We start from the raw sequence: 20,569 nt of genomic DNA, 5'->3' as shown, positions 1-20,569 counted from the left end.
GCGTGTGTGTGTGGCACATCGTTCCCGAAAGAGGTAGGTTTACAAATGTCACGATATATATATAAACATTTGACCGGGACTTGGAAAATTACGATAAGGTGCATTCATCCTTCAAGGATGAGAGAGTACATTATTTACTCATCACGCTGTGTCAGCGCAATAAATAAGAAAAAGTGAGTTTCTTTGAGGTTTTGGTGATCCTCAATTAATAAAAGTGAGTTGTTTTTTTTTTGAGGTTTTGGTGAACCCCAAATGGTCAAAGTGAGCTTTTGATGTTTTGGTGCTGTTTTCTTCGCTGCGAAATATCGTCAGCGCAATAAATGAGGCGCGGAACGTGGAGAGAAAGTGAGTTTTTGAGGTATTTTTGAACCCCACTTGGTGTTGCTCAAACGGGTTGATTACACTACTGACGTGCGTTGTGATTATTGCTTAAACAGCAAATTTTGCACTTTTTCACATGACATCATTTTCTAAAATTGTCTTGTCTTTCGCCAATTTCCGGTATTGAAAACCACTTTTTCCAGAATGTTACTCATTATTCACAAATCAAAAACCAAACAGTCGCACAATTCCGTTCTTTAACGTTATAAATGAAACTGATACGCCGTTGCTTAGCAGCTAAAGATCGCATTGTCGCTTGCGCACTTCAAATTTATCAAGTCTTCATTAGTGTCAGTTAATAATTGATGCAATGTAATACCGTTACAAGTAGCGGCTTCTGCTTATTTTCAGGTACACACCAAAATAAATATTAAAAATGTAATGCAATTTTTATTACTTATTCTTTGAACACCATGTTCTTCAAAATGTTCCCACACGACTTCACCTGCCTTTGCTTTTCTTCATTTGTGTCTGTTTGTTCTCTGGCGTAGACCGAGGCTCCTTTTCGAAGTGCGTTGACGGTTGACGCCATTTGCTGCAAACGAGTAGAAATCGCCAGTTGGCTCTTCTAGCGTATATCATCCTACAAGAAGCTCGTGAGCTACCACCCCCAGCCATGCGCTGGAATGTGGTGTTGCAATACCGTTCCATTCGAGTACGCCGACCTCCGTGTCGGAATGGTTAGCACAGAGCGCTAAGACGCCAGAGGTCACGAGTTCTAATTCAGCTCCGTCAACCTGGAGTGCAACAATCAATTTCACAATACCAAAGTTTTGTACAAGTTTTATACACCCCGTAAAAAGTTTTGTAACGTCTCGGTCCAAGAGAAATTCAAACTTCAAAAGTTGCACTCCAAGTTGACGCTGGAGTGCAACTTTTGAAGTTTGAATTTATCTTGAACCGAGGCGTTACAAAACTTTTTACGGGGTGTATAAAACTTGTACAAAACTTTGGCATTGTGAAATAGAATTTTCGTGATTGTTGCACTCCAAGTTGACGGAGTTTTCAAATTCCTTTGCGAGTGTCCCTTAATCAGTTTCATTATCATTCCTCATCTTCAGCTTCGCGATTAGCCAAAAGTAGAAGAAAAGCGAATTAAAATGATCCAAATCAATGAATCATTCAATCAACCATTCGAGTCCGTGTGACGGAGTCGAGTTAACCTACACATCACTGAAAATATATTTTTTGAAAAGGGAAATTTGAATGATACCTTCGCCATCTTTCTTTCCCTGTTCCGATATTTCATCGTCAATGGCAATCAGAATCATTCCATTTCACACGGCATGGCATTCTCAATGAACACAATGGGATATGTCTAAAACTTATGAAAAGTTCCTGCCACCGGAGGGGTTTGAACCTACGACCATCAGGTTGACAATCCTTAACGGGAACCACTACCCTACAAGCTTTTGTTTTCTGGAACGAGGTAGAAGGAGCTGACCAATGTTAAATGCAGATGCAACTCGCCTCCTATGTGTATTGTGTAAATAATACTTGATTGTAACAGAGAGATCGAAGGTAGTATGAATCGGCATAAACATTTGATGGAAACAATTCATTCGATATTTACGCATGTAGCCTTGCATTGAACTTTAGTGGAATAGGGCTGAAATTAGTATGTGTTGAATTACCACAACTATAAATAGTTATTTCATTATTTTTTGTCAATATCTTTGTATACGTATACAATTATCATCAGAGTATCATAATATAACAATCTTTATAACCTTTATATTCCACATGAAAATATACATTTGAACATGAATGTAATTTTCATATTTATGAGAATTGTGCATTTTTCTCCACTTCTGAGTTCGTTGAAGTGGAGATTTTATTCTTTAATATTTCCCCCATCGTTAATTCCAAACAGAATCATTCCATTTCGCACGGCGTGGACAATGAACGCAATGGGATATGTCTAACTAAAAGTTACGAAAAGTTTCTGGCATCGGATTGGTTTGAACCTTCGACCATCAGGTTGACCATTCTTAACGTTACTCACTACACTACAAGCTTTCGTTTCCTAAAATATGTACAAGGATCAGAGTGAAATATAGATGCAACTCGCCTCCTGCATGTAATGTGCAAAGAATATAACCCAGAAGTGTCAATGACTGTACACACAAGTGGTGACCTCCGTGGCGGAGTGGTTAAGCGCAGCGACGCCAGGGGTCCCGGGTTAGAATCCCTGCCTCGGCATGGGTCTTCTTTCTGAGTGTCACTTCATCAATTTCGTCATATCATCATTCATCCTCATCTTCGCCATTAGCCAAGAAAGTGGCAGAAAGGCGAAGTAAAATATACCAAATCAATCAATCAATTGTACAGCGTCTCTCAAAAGTCTTAGGACAACGATATTTTAAACTAGGCAACCTAACTTACACGAGGCGTTGCTGGGTTGCGTGTAGAGTTAGGCTAAATTCCAGGGTTGCCACATGCACAATAAATATTTATGAAATACGCGAAAGGAATGAAACCACGTGTCATGTGTAAAACTATATAAAAAAAATCAGCATTATATCGTAAATGACAAAATTCTTTCTGAAAGATAGGAAATAGAATGATGGAAACTGCCCGTGGACGCTGCGAGTCAATGCTTGCCGTGTTACCACGTTTCATGTACAGCTTTACTCCGCTGAATAAAACTCTGTATAAAATCGGTTTCGCAATGTGAATTGACAATGATAGTGCATTTTAAAAACAGATGCACAGAACTTCAAAAATAAGACCAATGTTGTATTTGTAGGACTACCCAATACCAAGAAAAAGTTGTTTGGCAAAATTGAAAATAACGGTTTTTTGAGAAATTTTGAAAACCTGAAAATTAATAATTGTGTTTAGAACCTTTGTGCCTGCACCCTACTAAACTTTCATAACTATTGGACAACCAGTTTTTGATTTACAGGATTTCAAAGAGAGCGATGGTTTGAAAAAAAAGGGCCGTTCCACTCATATACAAGTCTGAAATCGGCGCTCATGTGCTTGACCTCCTGGTCTTTAAATCAATCCGCCAATGGCAGTCTGTACTGGATTTAACCATGCCATGCTGATCGTTCGTAACTAGTAAAGTTAATTAATTTTCAGGTCCTGACGCAGCAAATCAAAACTTCAAAAAGTGGTACTCTAGAAACATCCTTTCTGACTGCTCAGGTAAAATTTGAACATTTTCTGTCGACTGGTTCTCCAGAAAATCATGACCGAAACTACCCCATAAGGTTACGCAGGCTTGACAAGGCAAATGATCTAATTTTCGCCGCGGTGTAGGATACCTTGAAGAAGAACTTTTAGGGTGAACCCTCTCAGGAAAGCGCACCGTACTAGGCGACAACTTTTAAGTAATTGCAACTGAGCTACTTCTCGAAGCGAGAGAGTTTAACTTTCGATATTTAATTCAATTCAGCAACTTTAACCGTAAAGTCTGTTAGTAGAATGGACATCGCTAGTTCAGCAAGGAAACTTTTAGACGCAGATGGCCTTGGATACGATGGCTGGCGGTATTGATTGTATTTTGCTGGTGGAGACAAAACTTCAAAAACTTTTCGGGAAAATCGATTTCCCATTCTGCTGTTTCCAAAAGTAATACGCATCTCTGATTTTTCTGTTTTGTCTTAAGTGCTCGTGATGCGGAACTGGTTGCGTTGGAAACTTGAATTTTCTTTAATTTTTAAAAATGTTTTCTACAAAACTCCATGTTCTTCGACTGGGTACGTTCTCGTCTCGGTTTGCAAACTTGCCAATCTGCGTGGTAAAGTGGTTAGCGCAACATGGTAAAGTGGTTAGCGCAACACAGTACAAAGCCAGCTCTTATCACGGTTAAAGGTCTTCCCCAGTGGCTAATGTTGTCGCCTCGCCATCAAGATGTCCCGCGTTCGATTCCCGGTTGAGATACGTTGCACAACCTTTGCGATTAACTAAGCTCTGGCTACGAGACACACGCAGGTTCGAATCTCTTGGGGGAAGCGTAACAACTTTTCTCCTGAGATTTCGGCCAGTGAGGAAATTGGGGAGCTACGAACGAGGGGCGTAACCATGTCACGTAAACCTACAACAACGACTGGGGGTTTGTCGTGCTGATCACACATTACCTCGTAACTGGTTGGATAATCGCGCACCTCTGCTGGGTGTGAGGCCGGCAGTTGGTATGTAGGCCCTGAACCTCAAGGGCTGTTGCGTCATGGGTTATGTTACAAGGATTACAATTCGGATCAAGGGATCAATTTGGTCCTGCATTAATACTGAAACCATTCGGTTATTCGCTTGGAGGAACGAAGGAAAATCTAATGTTTACTTGCGCCTTTTGTTCCCCCGTCATAACCTTCCTTCCATCTCATCGTTACGATCACCTTCTCGGCAACAGCGTTCACTACGTGTTCACCCGGACATTTCAAAGCTATTGTATTATTAGCTCGAACGGTCTCCCTTATGAATGAATGGACAACACTAGAACACACCGGCGATCAAAGCCCATCCTTCGTATTCTCTTTTTAAAACTGTGCGTCGCTAATCTGCGTAATCTTCCACCCCCGCTTAGCTTTTGTTCTACCATGCGAGCGGTTGTTGGATTACGATGACGTCACCCGTTTAGTCTTAGCTTCACTAGGCACCTCCCCAAACTACTACCAGGCGGAAAGTTAACTTAAGTTTACGTTGAGTCTTTGGATAACAAGTGCTGAGAAGCCAAACACCAGTAGCCACGGAAACAATACATCGAGTTCTCTCAAATGTAATAGCAGTATAGGAATCTGAATCTTATGATATTCAAAACTATTAATTAAACATCAGTTAGCATCGGGGAAGGGATGGGCCTCCCCGATGTCGCAGTAGTAGCGTTGTCGCCTTGTAATCAAGGGGTTCGGGGTTCGATAGCTGGTGGAGGCACATAGTGGTTCGATCTCACTTTAAACTGTAGGTCCAGTCCCAATTAGCCGTACTGTGCATAAAAAGTTGACTTAAAACACCAATTCAATCAGTCAATCATCGGGGAAGGGAGGGGGATAAAATTTGACCCTAGGCTATCCTTTATTTTGGGGCCTGCTGACCACATTATTATTATTAGCAGTGTTGTTATCATGGCACTTCACTTCCACTAATTGTATGCTCTGTATTAATAACACTTGTAAACTGAGATAAATGAAAGCCTTAAAAGTTTGTATGATAGACTGTGTATAGTTCAAATTTCTGCTAGGTATCAACTATAATATACAGAACAACCTCAAGGTTGCAACACTGACCAAGTAAACTTGAAAACTCAATTTTTGTCAAGATGGCGCCTCCTTCCCACAGCTGCACCAATGAAGAGCAGTGGTGGTTTCTTGCCCTCTGGAAGCTTGGAGCGAATAGAATTCAACCACATCAGCAAGTTTAGGGATGGTGGGAAGAAATTCGAAACTGGCCCAGTGGCCGAAATGGAAATGAATTACTACCGGTACACTCGTATGCACAGATCTGTCTTTTGATACGATATTTTTTTTTTTGTGATTTCTTAACCGATTCTCATTCTCTCTCTTTTATCACAACAAATTGCGCTCCTTTTGTATTGGTGCTATGCATGAATTGTAATAACTAATAAAGTATTAGACATTTAAGCACTCAGTACTGCAGAAGTTCCTAACACACAATTATAACACCATTAAGCATTGTTTCCATGATTATGAAAAACTAAATATGCTGACCAAGGCAGTAATTTATTTTATTAAAAACATAAACTAAACGGAACGTTTCAACCTTCTAGCAAGGTCTTCTTCAGACTCTGTATCAAGCACAAATGTAACATGATACAAAAACAGGGCATTATATATACACAAACATTACTCCCTCCAGACTATTAGAAAGTTGTTCTGGAACTTTCTAGCAGGTGACTTTCCCTTGTCAACTTTCTAATAGTCTGGAGGGAGTAATGTTTGGGTATATATAATGCCCTGTTTTTGTATCTTGTTACATTTGTACTTGATACAGAGTCTGAAGAAGACCTTGCTAGAAGGTTGAAACGTTCCGTTTAGTTTATGTTTCTAATAAAATAAATTACTGCCTTGGTCAGCATATTTAGTTTTTCACTAACACACAAAAATCAGCCACAAAATTAACATGTGATATATCCTGTCGACTGATACATTGTTTAATTTATTGCAAGTTATGTCATGTGGTAAATCTGTAAAAAGGCTGTCCTTTCTGTTGATTCTATGTCTTTTTGATTGAGTATGTTAATGGATTCCTCTATTTGGTTCAATTTAGAATTTTGTTGGCACATTCTCGGCGCTATTGTTGCGTTTCTCATGACGTATGATTGATAAGCAGCGCTCGACAGTGGATAGCGGGTGGGACAAGAGTGCAAAGTGCTGTACGGGCCAACTCAACCGTGCAAAAATGATATATATATGAGCGAGTACATTGTTAGGCATTGCGAAGCTACTTGTGCGACCAGCTCCAATAAATAAGCGCCAGTTATAAAAATTTACTGCCGGTATGCAGTTTGGCATCTTAATTTACTACCGGTATGCCATACCGGCCCAATTTGATCACTGTACATGACATGGGCCTCCCCGATTGCGCAGTGGTAGCGTCGTCGTTTTGTAATCAAGGGGTCCCGGGTTCGATACTCGGTGGAGGCACATAATGGTTCGGATCAGCATCAACATCAACTCAATCAATCAATCAAAAAGAACATGGCAGATGGATGGAAAGATCTTGGCAGTGGCTCATGTGTGAATGCACGTCCATCTCACGACTTGAAATTCTTTCTAGATCAGCAATTGGTCTGTGTTAAAATGCAGCAAACTTGTTCAACCAAACATGAAGAAATATCCTAGATAAAAAAATAAAGATAAGTTTGGGTTTTATTTTTACTCTCCCTTGCGTAGACACATTCGATTAAAAAATTATTCATTAAGCACCGTTTTCATTTATAAACGTCACTTGCATTATGCATTTCCCCACACGGCACTAATACCGCACGCACCAAAGAAACCGACACTTCATTACGGTAGCCACACTGGCCACGAACTGAGAAACAAGAATGTTGATTTCAACCGTCAATATCCCTCCACTTGGATTTCAATTGTCAGCAGAGGCTTGCACAAGACCTGGAGCAGACCCGTTCGCGAGACATCGCTCCTGAAATGCCATGCAACCTGCGCAACACCCTCGCTTGAGCAGCTTGTCTGGCCACCTGCCCAGATCGTTCCTGGCAGGCATTGTAGACCCGCCGGGTACCCGCAGTCTTACGATACCTAGTAGGTCTCAGTTCGTTCTTTCCATCAACTGCAGACCCCTCCCTCTGCATGACGTAGTTGCTTCGAGTAGAAACTGCACCTGGCCCACACCGTTCTGCAGTGTTGCCAACTGCAATAGATTTGCACTACTTAAAAAAGGGAACTCGAAGCTTCGCAATGAAATGAGATTTACGAATGTTGCTACCCCCCCCCCACACACACACACATTGAAATAGGTTTTCCGTGGCACAGGATCCATAAGTATATGTCGTAAATAACCAATATACGTATATATAGTGATATAGGGCAGGACTGAAACATGTCACGTTCGACGCTGAAGTCGCGAGTCAAACAACACACTGTTCTACTGCGAACACCAGCGCCGTAGCCAGCCAGGGGCATTGCCGTTACCCTCGTTTGGGGGGGGGGGGGGCAAGTACTTGGATAAACGTAACAACAACAACAATCGCAATAATAGTAATAAAGTAGCATGAAAGGCATTATTATCCTCATAAATCACGCAAAAAGGGGGTAGAAATCGGTTCTCACGCATTTGTGTTGAAACAGAGGATTAGAAATATTTTTTTCAACACGTCAATTTCACGTTAGCTAATAATGGAAAACAAGCACACACACTATTTTTGAAAGAAAGAAAGTGCATGATAAATGCATTCCGAATGTACATACATATGGCATGTAAAATTTCCATGTACAATATTTTCTTTTCACATGGAGCGACGTATTACATAATTAATTCATCCAACTCGTAACAAACCAACATTAATAGCAAATAATATCACGGGCCGCCATAGCATTCTCTGTTTTAAAACTTTTCTCACTTAGATCGTTCGGCGCTCAGGGCCGACTCCCGCTACCCCTTTGCTACGGCATTGAACTTGATGAGACTTGTACTTTAATGTTTGACCCCCACTCTGACCCCTCCGCTAGACAATTTCCGTCCAAGGTTGTGAGCAATGCACCCTGCCCCCTCTGGTTGCGCCACTGCGTGCCTGGTTAAGGCACCATGCAATGAAAAACAATTAGTTTTCAGTGAGGAGATTTTTGTTTGCTCGATCATTCATTTAGATAAATAAAACTGTAATATTGCGTGCATTTCCTGGCAATAAGATAAAAACTGCTTACGCTGAACTGAAATCGCTAAGTATATAAATTCTCCTTGGAGAAGAAGCTCCTCCTAGGACTTCGTAGGATTTAGTAGCTACGTAAGTAGGCAACACTGGCTGCAGCCGTCCACGTGGTGATGAAACACCTGGAGCGACACGTTGCCGGAGGGCTGTTTCCTTCCAGCAGGTTTTGCAGGCGCCCGGGTCTTGATGAATGCCCAGGTACCTTGTAAGCGCAGAGCGCCTTGAAGACAAAGAACCCGGGTAGAGACGCAAGTCGACTCGTTGCCGTGGGCAGGCGAGCAGGTAAACCTGTTATCGCGCGCAAGCGGGCAGTGGGTAGGTAAAAGGCACACTATGCTGGCCTCTAATTGTCAGCATTCAAATGTTCACATACGTTTCTTCGAGGAACAATTGTTTATATTGACCGATTTTGCTCAAATGCACATACACAGAATGAATCACCATATCCTTAAGACCGGCAACCTGAAATCCACAGCGACTTGACTTGTTACATAACGGTAAAGGGTTTATGCTAATGACAATGACAAAAAGCTAGTTTTCTTTTTCATATCTTCCGCCCACCTTTTGTTGCAAGGGTTATTATTGCTTCTTCGTAAGGCGTGTAAATTCTTCATGAGGGCGTAGAAGATGATTACAGAGCGTAGGTGTTACAATGATCTCACCTCAAAGCTCTACCCAGAGAGTGTTCCTGTGTTTGAGCAGCGGGAGATCGCTTTGTAAATTCTCCGCTGGAGGCGCACCCTTTTTCCAAAAAGCTGTTTTTTATTGCCTCCAGGAGGAAATTAAAGTGCCACCAACCTGGAGAATATTTTCCAGAGAGCTATTTTATGTGCTCTGTTATAAACCTTGCATGGAATATGGACACCCTCCGCTTTGCTGAAATAATGCATGTCGCCGTAGGAGCTAGAAAATTGAAAGTTTATGGGGTTAATTTCAAGAAAGGCTTATTCGTGTCTTTGGAAGTTTTAAAGATTGTCTATAGGCTAACATAGGGTTGACCGGGACGGGCTACAGTTTGAAAGCAGAATAACATCCGTCTGGAAATGTAACAGGATGTTTGGGTAAATTATGGTTGCGGTGAAAGGACGGTACTATCAAAATTCCCCTAAAAGTGCCATTTTTTCCTTTTGTGATCGATATTTCCTATGAAATGGCGGAGGAATAATTTTTGTCCAGGGGAGGGGGGGGGATGGATGCACATGAAACCTCAATTAAAGTGTAAGATATGCCATTCAGAAACCAATTTTTCTGCGGTTAAAATTTCCCCCGTCTCCTCTTTCATTTTATAAGATATCCGTGAGGAGTTATTTTTTTACCCTTATGAAATTGACGTCGGCTTCAATTAATCAGAAGGGGTGTAAGGGGTGACCTTCCACGTAGGCGCCCAAGAGTCAACCTCACTTCCACGTAGTGCACCCTGGACTAAAGACTAACGAGGCTCTGGCGACTGGCACTATGGCCAGTATAATTTTGTGTGTGTTGTCCTGTTTGTTGTCCTTGTATGTGCTGAGTGCCCGTTTACAGCCTCAGCTTTTAACAGAAGTCAGAACATTTTAACATTTTTAGTTATGCAACGCTAGAGTTGTTATTTGTAATGATAAGGGGCTGGCCCCCGTATAATGTGACGGGAGCAAAATAGCCTAAGTGCTGACGCTCCCAAAATTTTAAATTCAAAATCAAAATCAAATCAAATCAATTAATCAGAAATCCCAGGATTCATTTTCCCCCGTAGATAATTTACACCCCCTCATTTTGATAAGAACCCTTGGGGTCAACAATTTTTCCCCGTAGAAAACTGACCCCTCCACTTTCATTTTGTTTTTAAGGGACTAATTTACTCAAAGACGTGCCATTTAAATGAACATTACACCACCCTACTAGAATCGGTTTTCGCGGCGGAAATGAAGCGACACACTCTGCTTAGTCAAAGATCCCAAGTTCGAACTCTGGACAAAGCATCACTATCCATTTCAGCTGTTCATTCCCATCGTCGCGTTTTTAACCCAAGAACTTGAAAAGGCTCATAACGCAATGAAAATAGTAAGAGACATCACCCCTTAATGCTCCTAGAGCCCTAATTCTGACCACACCTTAAACTTTACGTCCAACCCTGATTAGTTTTAAAAAAATAAAGAAAAGACAGCGATGTCCATTGAACCGTGGAAACTTAGACTTTAACTGCGAGTCAGGGCGTGCGGCGTTGCCACGTTCCACGTACATCTTTACTGTGTTGAATAAAAATCTGTATAAAATCTGTTTCGGAATGTGAATTAACAATGGTACTTGATTTTAAAAACAAATGCGAGGAGCTTAAAAACAATACCGATATTGTGTTTGTAGGACTACTCAATTCTAAGAAAACGTTGTTTCACAAAATTTATAAGAACTGTTTTTTTTACCAATTTTAAAAATCTTCAAATGAAGAATTGCATTGAAAATCTTGTTGCCTACACCGTATTAAAACTTCATCACGATCGAACCACCCGATTTTTATTTATGGAATTTCAAAGAGTGTGATCGTTTACAATACTTTAATAAAAACAGCACTTTTTTGTGCTCACAACGATAAAAAAATCGAAGGCATATTCGAAAAGAAATTGGTTAGCACAGATTGACGCAGAATTCAATGAGCTAAATTTTGATGTAACTCATTTGTATGTAGGGCTACTGCTAAATTTTTATTTGGAGTCAAAACTCAAGTATTCATAATTGTTAATTCGATAGTAGGCATAAAGGCGACTTGAAATTTTTCAGTTTGAGAGAAAATAGTGCAGCTTGTAACACTGTAGGCGTCACCACGTCTCCATTCGTTACCTGCCGCTGGATCTGAAGGGGAGCCAGGAAAAGAATGATTCCCTGCCCCAACAGCTCGGCCGGAAAATGAAGCACTTTCCATGAGGCCATCGGCTGCTCCATTAATTAGCACCCTCTTCTTTCCCACTTATTCCGAAGACGAGTGGAAACTGCTGGGAATCCGAGGATCCTCAAAAGGCTGGAGGATTGAAATTTGAGACTGAGCTTTTTGATCCTTTGTTACATTCATTTACGGTGATGGTTTTCTTGCCGATTCATCAGTGTATGAAAGATTTATCGTGCAAGAATGATATAATTCTCTGAATATTAGTGTAAGTGGTTGTTCATTACCATTCCGTGCTAATTGTGCTTATCCATTGCTTGTACAGTGCATTGTAATGATTCCTTTGAAAGGTAATGGGGTTATTTTAAACCAGAAGTGTCTGTGACTGTACTACTTATAACTGTTTGAGAGAGCTTCCCACCCATTCTCTCGTCTTCAGCTAGTGTTGGGGATCGAATCTACGATAGACTTGTGATATTACTAACCAACTAGTGCAATTGGAAAGATTTCCGGTTCCAGTCCAAGGTTTCGATACTGAATTACGAGACCATTCTCGGAGGATGTTCGCTTCAAGTACAGTCTTGCATCTTTCGGACATGGCCAGTGGAACAAAAAGAAAGAGAAGAAGGAAATACGAAGTGAGCAGGGATGGGGAGTAAAATTTTCGATTGGAAAACATAGCTTAAGCAAAGCAATCTGAGTTTGAACACTTAAGAAAAAAAAGAAACGAGCTTCCTGAGATTTTCCATCAGTTTGCAGCTGCTGTGTATGAAATATACAGCGGCATTATAATCTGCACCACTCCTTCCCCCAAAATTCAATGCTACTTTTGAAAAACCCACCGATATAAGTCTGACACCATAAAAATTCTTAACACCCCTCGGATCGAAAAAATCCATCTGAAGGAAGCATGGTCCAAACGACCCCCCGCTTCCCATGCCTCCAAGCTACAAATTCCTTTCCTGATGCCGCTCACACTCAGCCCGTCATTCAAATGTTTTCAAAAACAAACAATGAGGCTAATACGAAGCTTTCGCATCGTGGCATCCAACACAATGGAGGAAGTATCAAAAGGTGCCTCGCGCTTCTCATCCAATCTAAGAGCAGGAGGGAAAAAATCACTAGCTCAGCTCGAACCTTAAAAAAATGACCATGGAAAAGGGATGATGTGAGCGTGATATGAGATCTAATATGGACGTCCTCGCTGCCAATATACAATCTTGGCTTCGTCTCCAATCTTTTGGTTCGGTGGTGAACCAAAAGGCACTAATATTTAGTTCCAAAAGAATGACCACAAGAAATGGTCCGCTGTTCTTGTGGCAGAATCGAGCGAAAAATTGTTTCTTTCAGCTAGCTCCATTATTTTGTGTCATTCAGTAAAGGTAACCAATGAAATTGTGTCTTAAGAGACTGTGGATGCATGGGACATTGAAGTGAGACGCAGACAGAGCAATGAGTCAAGCAAATGATTGCCAAAACTTTGTATGGTTTCTTCCGAATACAATAACTAGCCTAACAAAAGAACGTTATTTTGACAGCGGACATGCAGACATCATCAGCAGAATTGAGACGCGTGACCAAGCCAATTCGATGTATTTGAAATGCATCAATGTTCGATGTTTAAATGGCGTCATTGATGATGGATGATTGATGCATGTAGCGGAATATAATGGCACGAGGCACTTCTTAATGCATTTTACCATAGCCTGTGGAATTCTGTACAAAAGTGCGAAAATAACCAAAACTGCATGCCTGATTGGAATGCTTTAATCTTCAAGATTGTTTTCTCTCTATGGTGGAATAGAACTTCTAAGTCTTTACATTTTACAAGAACAGTAACATTGTGCTCTTGCATGAATATCGCAACACAATCTTCTTACTCATTATCTTCATTTCGTCGTCTTTCTTTTATTTTCCTAATTCACTTTTCTACTCCACGTTGTTTTTCCTTCTTTTGTTCATTACCTTTCCTTTCTTCTCTTTTCATCTTGCTTTTCTTTTTCCTCATTCACTTTATTTTCTCTTCACTTTTCTCCTTTATAATATTCCCTGTCCTTTCTTCTTTTGTTGTCTTTGTGTCCTAATTCCTAATTCTCTTTCGTCTCTTTTTTCCTCTTCTTCCTCATTGCCTTATCTTCTTTTCTTTTCAAATACCCTTCCTATGTTCTATTTTTCTCCTTCACTTTCGTGTCTCCTTTCTTCTGCCAACTTTATTTTCTTTATTCACTTTCGTATCTTTTCTTCTTAATATTTCTTATTTTCTCCCTTATTTTCTTTCGTCCTTCACATTTTAAAAAATTCTTCTTCATTGTCTTCTCTTTTCTACTTACCTTTGAGTTTTGAGGAGGTCCACATTTAAAAAATGGCGACCTGTTTCTAGTTTTAATACATACTTCAAAAATTAAATTCTGAAAGTGCCTTACAATTGTAAATGTTGGAACTATATACGTGAAAGTTTTCCAGTACCGGACAACGCTAGTTCTTGCTTCGGACGCTACAGAGAAGCAGTTGCCAGGCACCAGTACGACGTGTATGTATCAATGTTCAACATAGTTTGGACACGCAAGTCTGCGCGGAGTGTCGTGGGAAAGGGGGCGGTTCAAGCAGTTCGTAGGAAAAGTGTGTCGAAAGTTATTTTCACGGTGATATTCCTCCAGTTAGAGATAAGCAGGATATATTGTTTTATAGGTAAGTGTGCATATAGGCATCTAGTTCGTGGTAGCTGATAAAGAATTCACAATAGCATCTGCATACAATGTAAAATTGGACGAGGTGCTATCATGTGGCGATCGTACAGTACCGGACAACGAAGAGTCTTCCAGTACCGGACAAAAATAAGTTAAAAACCAATCATACAGAAAGATGTTGCTGGGCTTGTTAATACCGCCTTGTCTTCCATTTGTAGAATGGAACTTGCACAGTCAGTTATTTTCTGTACAGGTCTTTTTACTAGGAACCCAGAGGTATTTGATGATTTCGATTTCCTCCCTTCTGAGGACTTTACAAGAGCCTAATGCGAAACTGTCTCTGCGACGCCAGTGCCGAATGATCTGCCAGTTGCCACATCAACACACTCAGCACAGAGCAATAGCAACTCCACAGCCTCTGAACCAGGATCTTCGTTTACTTATCTGCGAGTGCCACCCCAATGGCGCAGTGGTAGCGTCGTCGCCTTGTAATCAAGGGGTCCCGGGTTCGATACCCGGTGGAGGCACATAGTGGTTCGGATTCCACTTTAAACTGTAGGTCCAGTCCCGATTAGCCTTACTGTGCATAAAGTGGACTTAAAACACCAACTCGACAACTTATCTGTGAAGAAGGAGGAAATGAAAACCAAGAAGAAACGAGAAATGTATGACGTTGGAAAGATGAAACGAGGAAACACATCATTCACTTCTACAAGGGGAGCAAAGGAGAATGAAGACTACATGCCACCTATGAAGAACACAAAACACATGGACTTCAGTTCTGGTCAGAAAGAAACAACAGAATGCATCATGTGTAGTGCGATATTCAATGAAGTGTAATGCTTGGGCGCACGCCCAATGTGCAGATGAAGAAAGCATCTTGTACTTTACTTGTGAACATTCCAAGAACACGCTAAGGCTAGTGCCTTGCGATTACATTTAGTTTGTCGGTGGTATTTACTTTATATTTTCGACTAATGTATAAGCTAACACATTACCTGTCCGGTACTGGGCGACGATTTTTGCTTTTCTTCAAATGATTGAGAAGAAGTCTAAATATGGGCGAAGGTTTAAATATTGGTTTGGGAGTTATCAGCGTTCCCGGGTGCTGCAGCATGGCAGAGGCTATGGCAACTGGTTATCTGTTAAAGACAAAGGTTGCGGCGCTAATTCGCAAGAAAAAGTGGAGGTTAGTTTCGGCCTGGACGCTGTTATAGAATTGCGACCTCCGAAAACTTTTTGCAGGTATGTTTTAACTTATCGTTTTCTGAATTCTCATCTGCTTTGTATAGGTTATGATATTAGCGGTACATAAAACAAATGTGGGCTTTTATAATGCCATGATTTGTTTGTGAAATATGTACCACAGAGAGCGAAAATAAATTGAAGGAAGAAAAATAGCATAATGGTCTAAATATGGCTATGACATGAGGTCTAATGCTGAGATCACATTTTCAACAAATATTTGGATGTTGTTCTTAATTTCGATTTTTCCCATTCCGCGTGATTTTCAAAACAACAGATTATTCATAATTATAAATTTTATAATGTTTTAGCGATGATTGACTGTTTTTTAAAATTTTAATTGCTTTTCGTGATATTGCCACTAGTAGCCCATATTTAGACCACAATGTTGAAATACATAGTTGGGAAATTGCTTTTTTTTTAAAAAAAAAAATGGAGACCTTCTATACTTTAGCATGCTATTACATTTAAGTATATATTTCATAGATATGCATTTCAAAGGCAGGTGCTTGATATATTAATTTTCTCCTCCGAAAATGACAAAATAAAAAGGGGGGCCCATATTTAGACCTTTTCCTCTACTACTTTTTGTTTGGAATTTTATTTGTACTTTAGTTTCCATTTTTCCGTAATGGTTCCCTGTTCTTAATAAAGAATATCTTAAAGTACCACATTCTTGGTTTCAACTTAAATTCCGCCTACTAATTTTCTAATTATTGCCAATAAACTTAGGGTGTCCGGTACTGTAAGACTTTCCCCTATTTCAAATTACAAACCAACAAAGGAAAGGCTTTTGCCTGAATCGCAAACTCCATAGTAATTATCGGCATGCTAATGTACTGGCAACACCAACTTGCTTATCTTTGGTTCATTGTGACGCATTGCCAGTTTATCTTATGATGACGTTGGTGGTCAAGAAGATTATAACTTTTTCTAGACGTTCGTTGGAGATGCATTTCAGACACGGTTGTTAAGGGTCCAGGAACCCATAAATTTTAATGGATTCTATTGGGTTTCGTAACAGCCCCGGGACCTTTTTTTCCCGCACAATTCGGTCCAAGTTGCGTATTGTTTCATTTCAATATCGAACTTGGACCGTATCCAAATTGAATCGAAAAAGGTTCCGTAACGGATTGATATGCTTTGAAGATAAAAAAGTTCTTTACGGTCCAGAACGTATTTACGCTTGTTGTATTTCTTTCTTGGACCGGAATTGGATTTATTTAAAACTCCTGAGCTGGCGGTAATCACTCCCCCTCCAACCCCCTCGGTTAGATCATGTGATCGCAACCCGCCATTGTCGCGAATACATTTCCTGATGATCGCAGTCGAACTCAAACCCGAGTGATAGGTAATTTTTCCAGGTTGTTGCCAGCTCTGGCTGCAAGTCTCTTGATCTTTCTGGCTCTAAACCGAGACAACAGTTAAAATTCAAATTTGACTCCTCTCTCAGCGGCTTTGAATTCTGGCCAGCACTGACGATAAAGAATTTCCTCTCTTCGCTGGTGAACCCAAAACGAAAGGCCATCTTTCCACGTGGTTGCCAACTCGGGCTGCAAGTCGCCAACTTCAAGAGAACCTCTCTCGGCCCGATATAATTGACGCCAGAGGCCGGTACTGGGCCACAGCCCGGCGGTTAAGATACACTGTTGTATGGTATTTGTGTCAGGATTAGTTATTTAGCCGAACGTTGTGCATTAAATACGGGTGTGTTTTCAATACGTTTCAACAGAAAAAGTACAACAGTTTTTTATATTCACATGTACATTTCTTCCCATGTCCAGATATTATTAGAATAATTAAATCAAGAAGACTTAGGTGGGCAGGCCATGTGGCACGAATGGGAGAGGAAAAAAGGATTTACAGGATCCTTGTTGGGAAACCTGATGGCAAGAGACCTGTATGAAGGTCAAGACCAAGATGGAGGGACAACGTTGAGATTGAAGTAAATGAAATCGGTAAGGATGGAAAAGAATGGATTGATCTTGCCTAGGATAAGGACATATGGAAATCTTGTGTTGCTGCAGTCATAAACCTTCGGGTTTGAGAAGGCTAGAGAGTTAGTTAGTTAGACATATATATGTACATTTGTTGCGAGCAAATGTTTCGCTTGACGTACTTTAAGTTTTCTCCTTCTATATCTTCGTATCGAAACATCTGACAATCATAGGAAAAGTAATGAACATGCCAACATAGTTTCACACATGTAACACGTTTTACTACCTGCTACAGAAAATGAACTATCACTGAATTATATTTTGGCCCTAACAATTTTTAGAAGACTGCTTGTACATATATACGCGTATATAGTCTTCTTCCATTACATAGGCACGTATTTGTTCCGACATGCTCCCAAATTAAATATGGCGACCAAACTGTCGTCACACACGGAAGCCCGCTCCAGCATATCTGAGCAAACACCCACCAGATGGCGGGCAATCCACAAGAATGCACTTCCAAGTTTCCTAGTGGCGGGATTTGCGCGGGAGAGGCTTCTATTCGACAATAAACACGGGATCTGAATGGTTATTGACCTTCACGAACCGGAAGTGGACTCTGGCGGGCGAAACCTCTTCCGTTTCTTTCCTGAACGAAACAGATGCCGCGTCTGGTTATCTCTGAATCAACATTCCTTCGTCGTGGATTCAACGCACGAGCCCATGTCAGTTTCATGTGTTAGTGCAAGCGCACGTCACATGTGGTGTCCGCTAAGTTTGGTCGGACAGGAGCTTGATTTGGGCGCAGTATGTCCAATGGAAGAGCTCTCAGGTATGTAACAGTTATTTCTAAAGCAGGAATTCTAACTGCAGTTACTTTTAAGAGTAAGTACAGTAGCTATAACTGTGTGAAGTAGTTACTTTTTGCATTAGAAGTAACCTTATAAACAGTTAACTTTCTAGTTACTTTACAATACCCACCAAAATTGTTAAAAACGTTACTTACACGTAGTGCACCCTCGACTGCCTGTTTGCAGACTAGCGAGGCACTGGCGCCTCGCCACTATAATAATGCTCTGTGTGGCGCGTATTGTGTCGTCCATATATATATTTGTGATTGCCCCTTCATTCATCTCATCATTTATTCTCATCTTCACGATTAGCGAAAATTGGCAGATAAGCGACGTTTAATAAAGTAAAATTTGCAACGTTGGGAAAGAGTTACATTTGGCAATCCTGTTTCCATCTGATCACATCACCCCCACTCATGACCGGATCAAGAAAGTGTGGGGCGTTACCCCCACATCCTCTATACGCCTCCAGACTATTTTATTCAAGTTACACGCATTTCATGTAGAGAGAGAGTTAAATATAATATAGCCTAGTGAATGATTATTCAAACAACACTGACTTCTTGGTCCATCATTTACTTGTTGCCATAATGTAAACGTTCAAGTGACGTAACATTTGGTGGTGAGAAGAACACCCCTAACAGATAACCGTATATTTAGTACGAAATAGATCGATTTTCAATGCTGGGGTTTGTCGAGTTTTGATTGGTGCGACTGTCACGAAGGTACAGCTGACGTAGAGTGACGGCTTATTTGCAGAGGGTCAGAAGCATAGGCGCCGACTCCATGGGGCTTGGGGGGCTCTAGCCCCCCAATGATAATGATGTGGGGGCAGAACCCCTCAAATAATTTTGCTTAAGAAGATCTAATGTATTATTTTCCTTCTCTTCTAAAGTTTACTCTGAATTGTGCAACATGAACGTAACTTAAAATACACATTTGAAATGTTCTAGACCATAAAATTTTGGGGGCTAAGACCGCTAAACCATCAACTTTGGGGGGGGGGGGCTATGAACGGAGACAGCAAAACACATGACTTATTACTATATACTAAGTATATAATTATGAGTATTGTTAACCTATTTACTGAAAAGAGTTTCAAAATAACGAGGTGATATGACAATTATACCAGTATGTTGTTTAGTGAATTCTGAACAATTTGAGGTCGTAAACACGACTTTCAGGCAATATTAATATGTACGATATTTAGTTATTCTCGAAATCTCTTCTCTTGTCCAAAGAATAAGGGGAAAATAATTCTAAGTCTTTGAGTTTATTTAACACTGGCTTGCAGTAAAGTACGCAAGGAAAGCTTATGAAAAGTCTGTATTGCGAAAGCGGGAACGGCTATGATCAATGGCATTATTGCTAAAGCACGGCGTGGTATGTGTTTATTTATTATTGCAAAATTAAATTTAAAAAGTAAAATATTGTAGCAAGAACAAAAAAGTAAAACTATTTGCCTGCGATTTGTGTTAGCATTTATGTAAATAATTAAATAGAACTGTTAAATATTGTAAATATTCGCTATTTTTATGGGTACGTCAACACTAAGGTTCTTTGCACCCGTCACATGTCCTTTCTTTACAAGTCTGTTGCGGACATTAAAACACACCCATGCCCTCGCCGGGACTCGAACCCGAGACCTCCGGATCATACCGAGTTGAGCCGACCACCCAACACGTTCGGCTACCGAGGCCGGCATAAAACTGTTATGTTGGCCTCTTAATGTACATACATAGCCTACTTTTAAATAAAAATGTTAATTGTTATATAAAAAACAAATGAGCAGACACGTTTTTCATGTTACATTTCATTTGCACGAGGAATATAATAGCTGTTTAAAGACTGCTATAGGAAGACGTAATTTTTGTTTTTTTAAAAAGGCAGGTAGTGAGTTATTCATTCATTTATTGCAGTGATCAGAGGTCCCCCCCCAATAATTTTGACAAGTCGGCGCCCCTGAAGGTTGGTGAAAAAGTAAAGCCTCTTGGTTTGGTTCCCCTTTTCTCGGCTGCTTTCCTTGTTCGGTCTCTTCGACAAGTGTACTCGCGTCTGCAAAAGTAATTATAGGAGTATAGTTTAAAAAAGGAACAGTGCAACGTGACGCGAGGTACCTCAAGAAGAAACCTCTTTCCTTCCTCTCTTGACCTCATTGTTGCCTGCCGCATTGTGCTCGCTCGCCCGAGACGCGATGGCGGAGAACGTTCTTTGGGCGGCAATCGTTTTTCATCTCACAATGAGAAGCTCGT

The 20,569-nt window shown here is 40.6% G+C and overlaps 1 protein-coding gene across 3 annotated transcripts in view; it reads left to right on the top strand.

Moving 5' to 3' along the window:
• Positions 1 to 20,569, top strand: part of Ac78C (adenylyl cyclase 78C) — a 464,534-nt gene that overhangs the window by 139,743 nt on the left and 304,222 nt on the right. The window contains exon 1 of one of the 3 annotated variants that reach the window (XM_083129710.1): positions 18,220 to 18,298. The exons of the other annotated variants lie outside the window; for them this stretch is intronic. Within the exon in view, the coding sequence (XP_082985836.1) occupies positions 18,276 to 18,298 (23 nt within the window). The 5' untranslated portion in view covers positions 18,220 to 18,275. Of the gene's footprint in view, positions 1 to 18,219; positions 18,299 to 20,569 lie in introns of those variants that run through there. 3 annotated transcript variants of the gene reach the window in all.

The sequence above is a fragment of the Lepisma saccharinum genome, chromosome 10, assembly GCF_977018435.1.
Source record: "Lepisma saccharinum chromosome 10, izLepSacc3.1, whole genome shotgun sequence".
Lineage (NCBI taxonomy): Eukaryota > Metazoa > Arthropoda > Insecta > Zygentoma > Lepismatidae > Lepisma > Lepisma saccharinum.
This window is presented reverse-complemented; position numbering and strand designations above follow the sequence as displayed.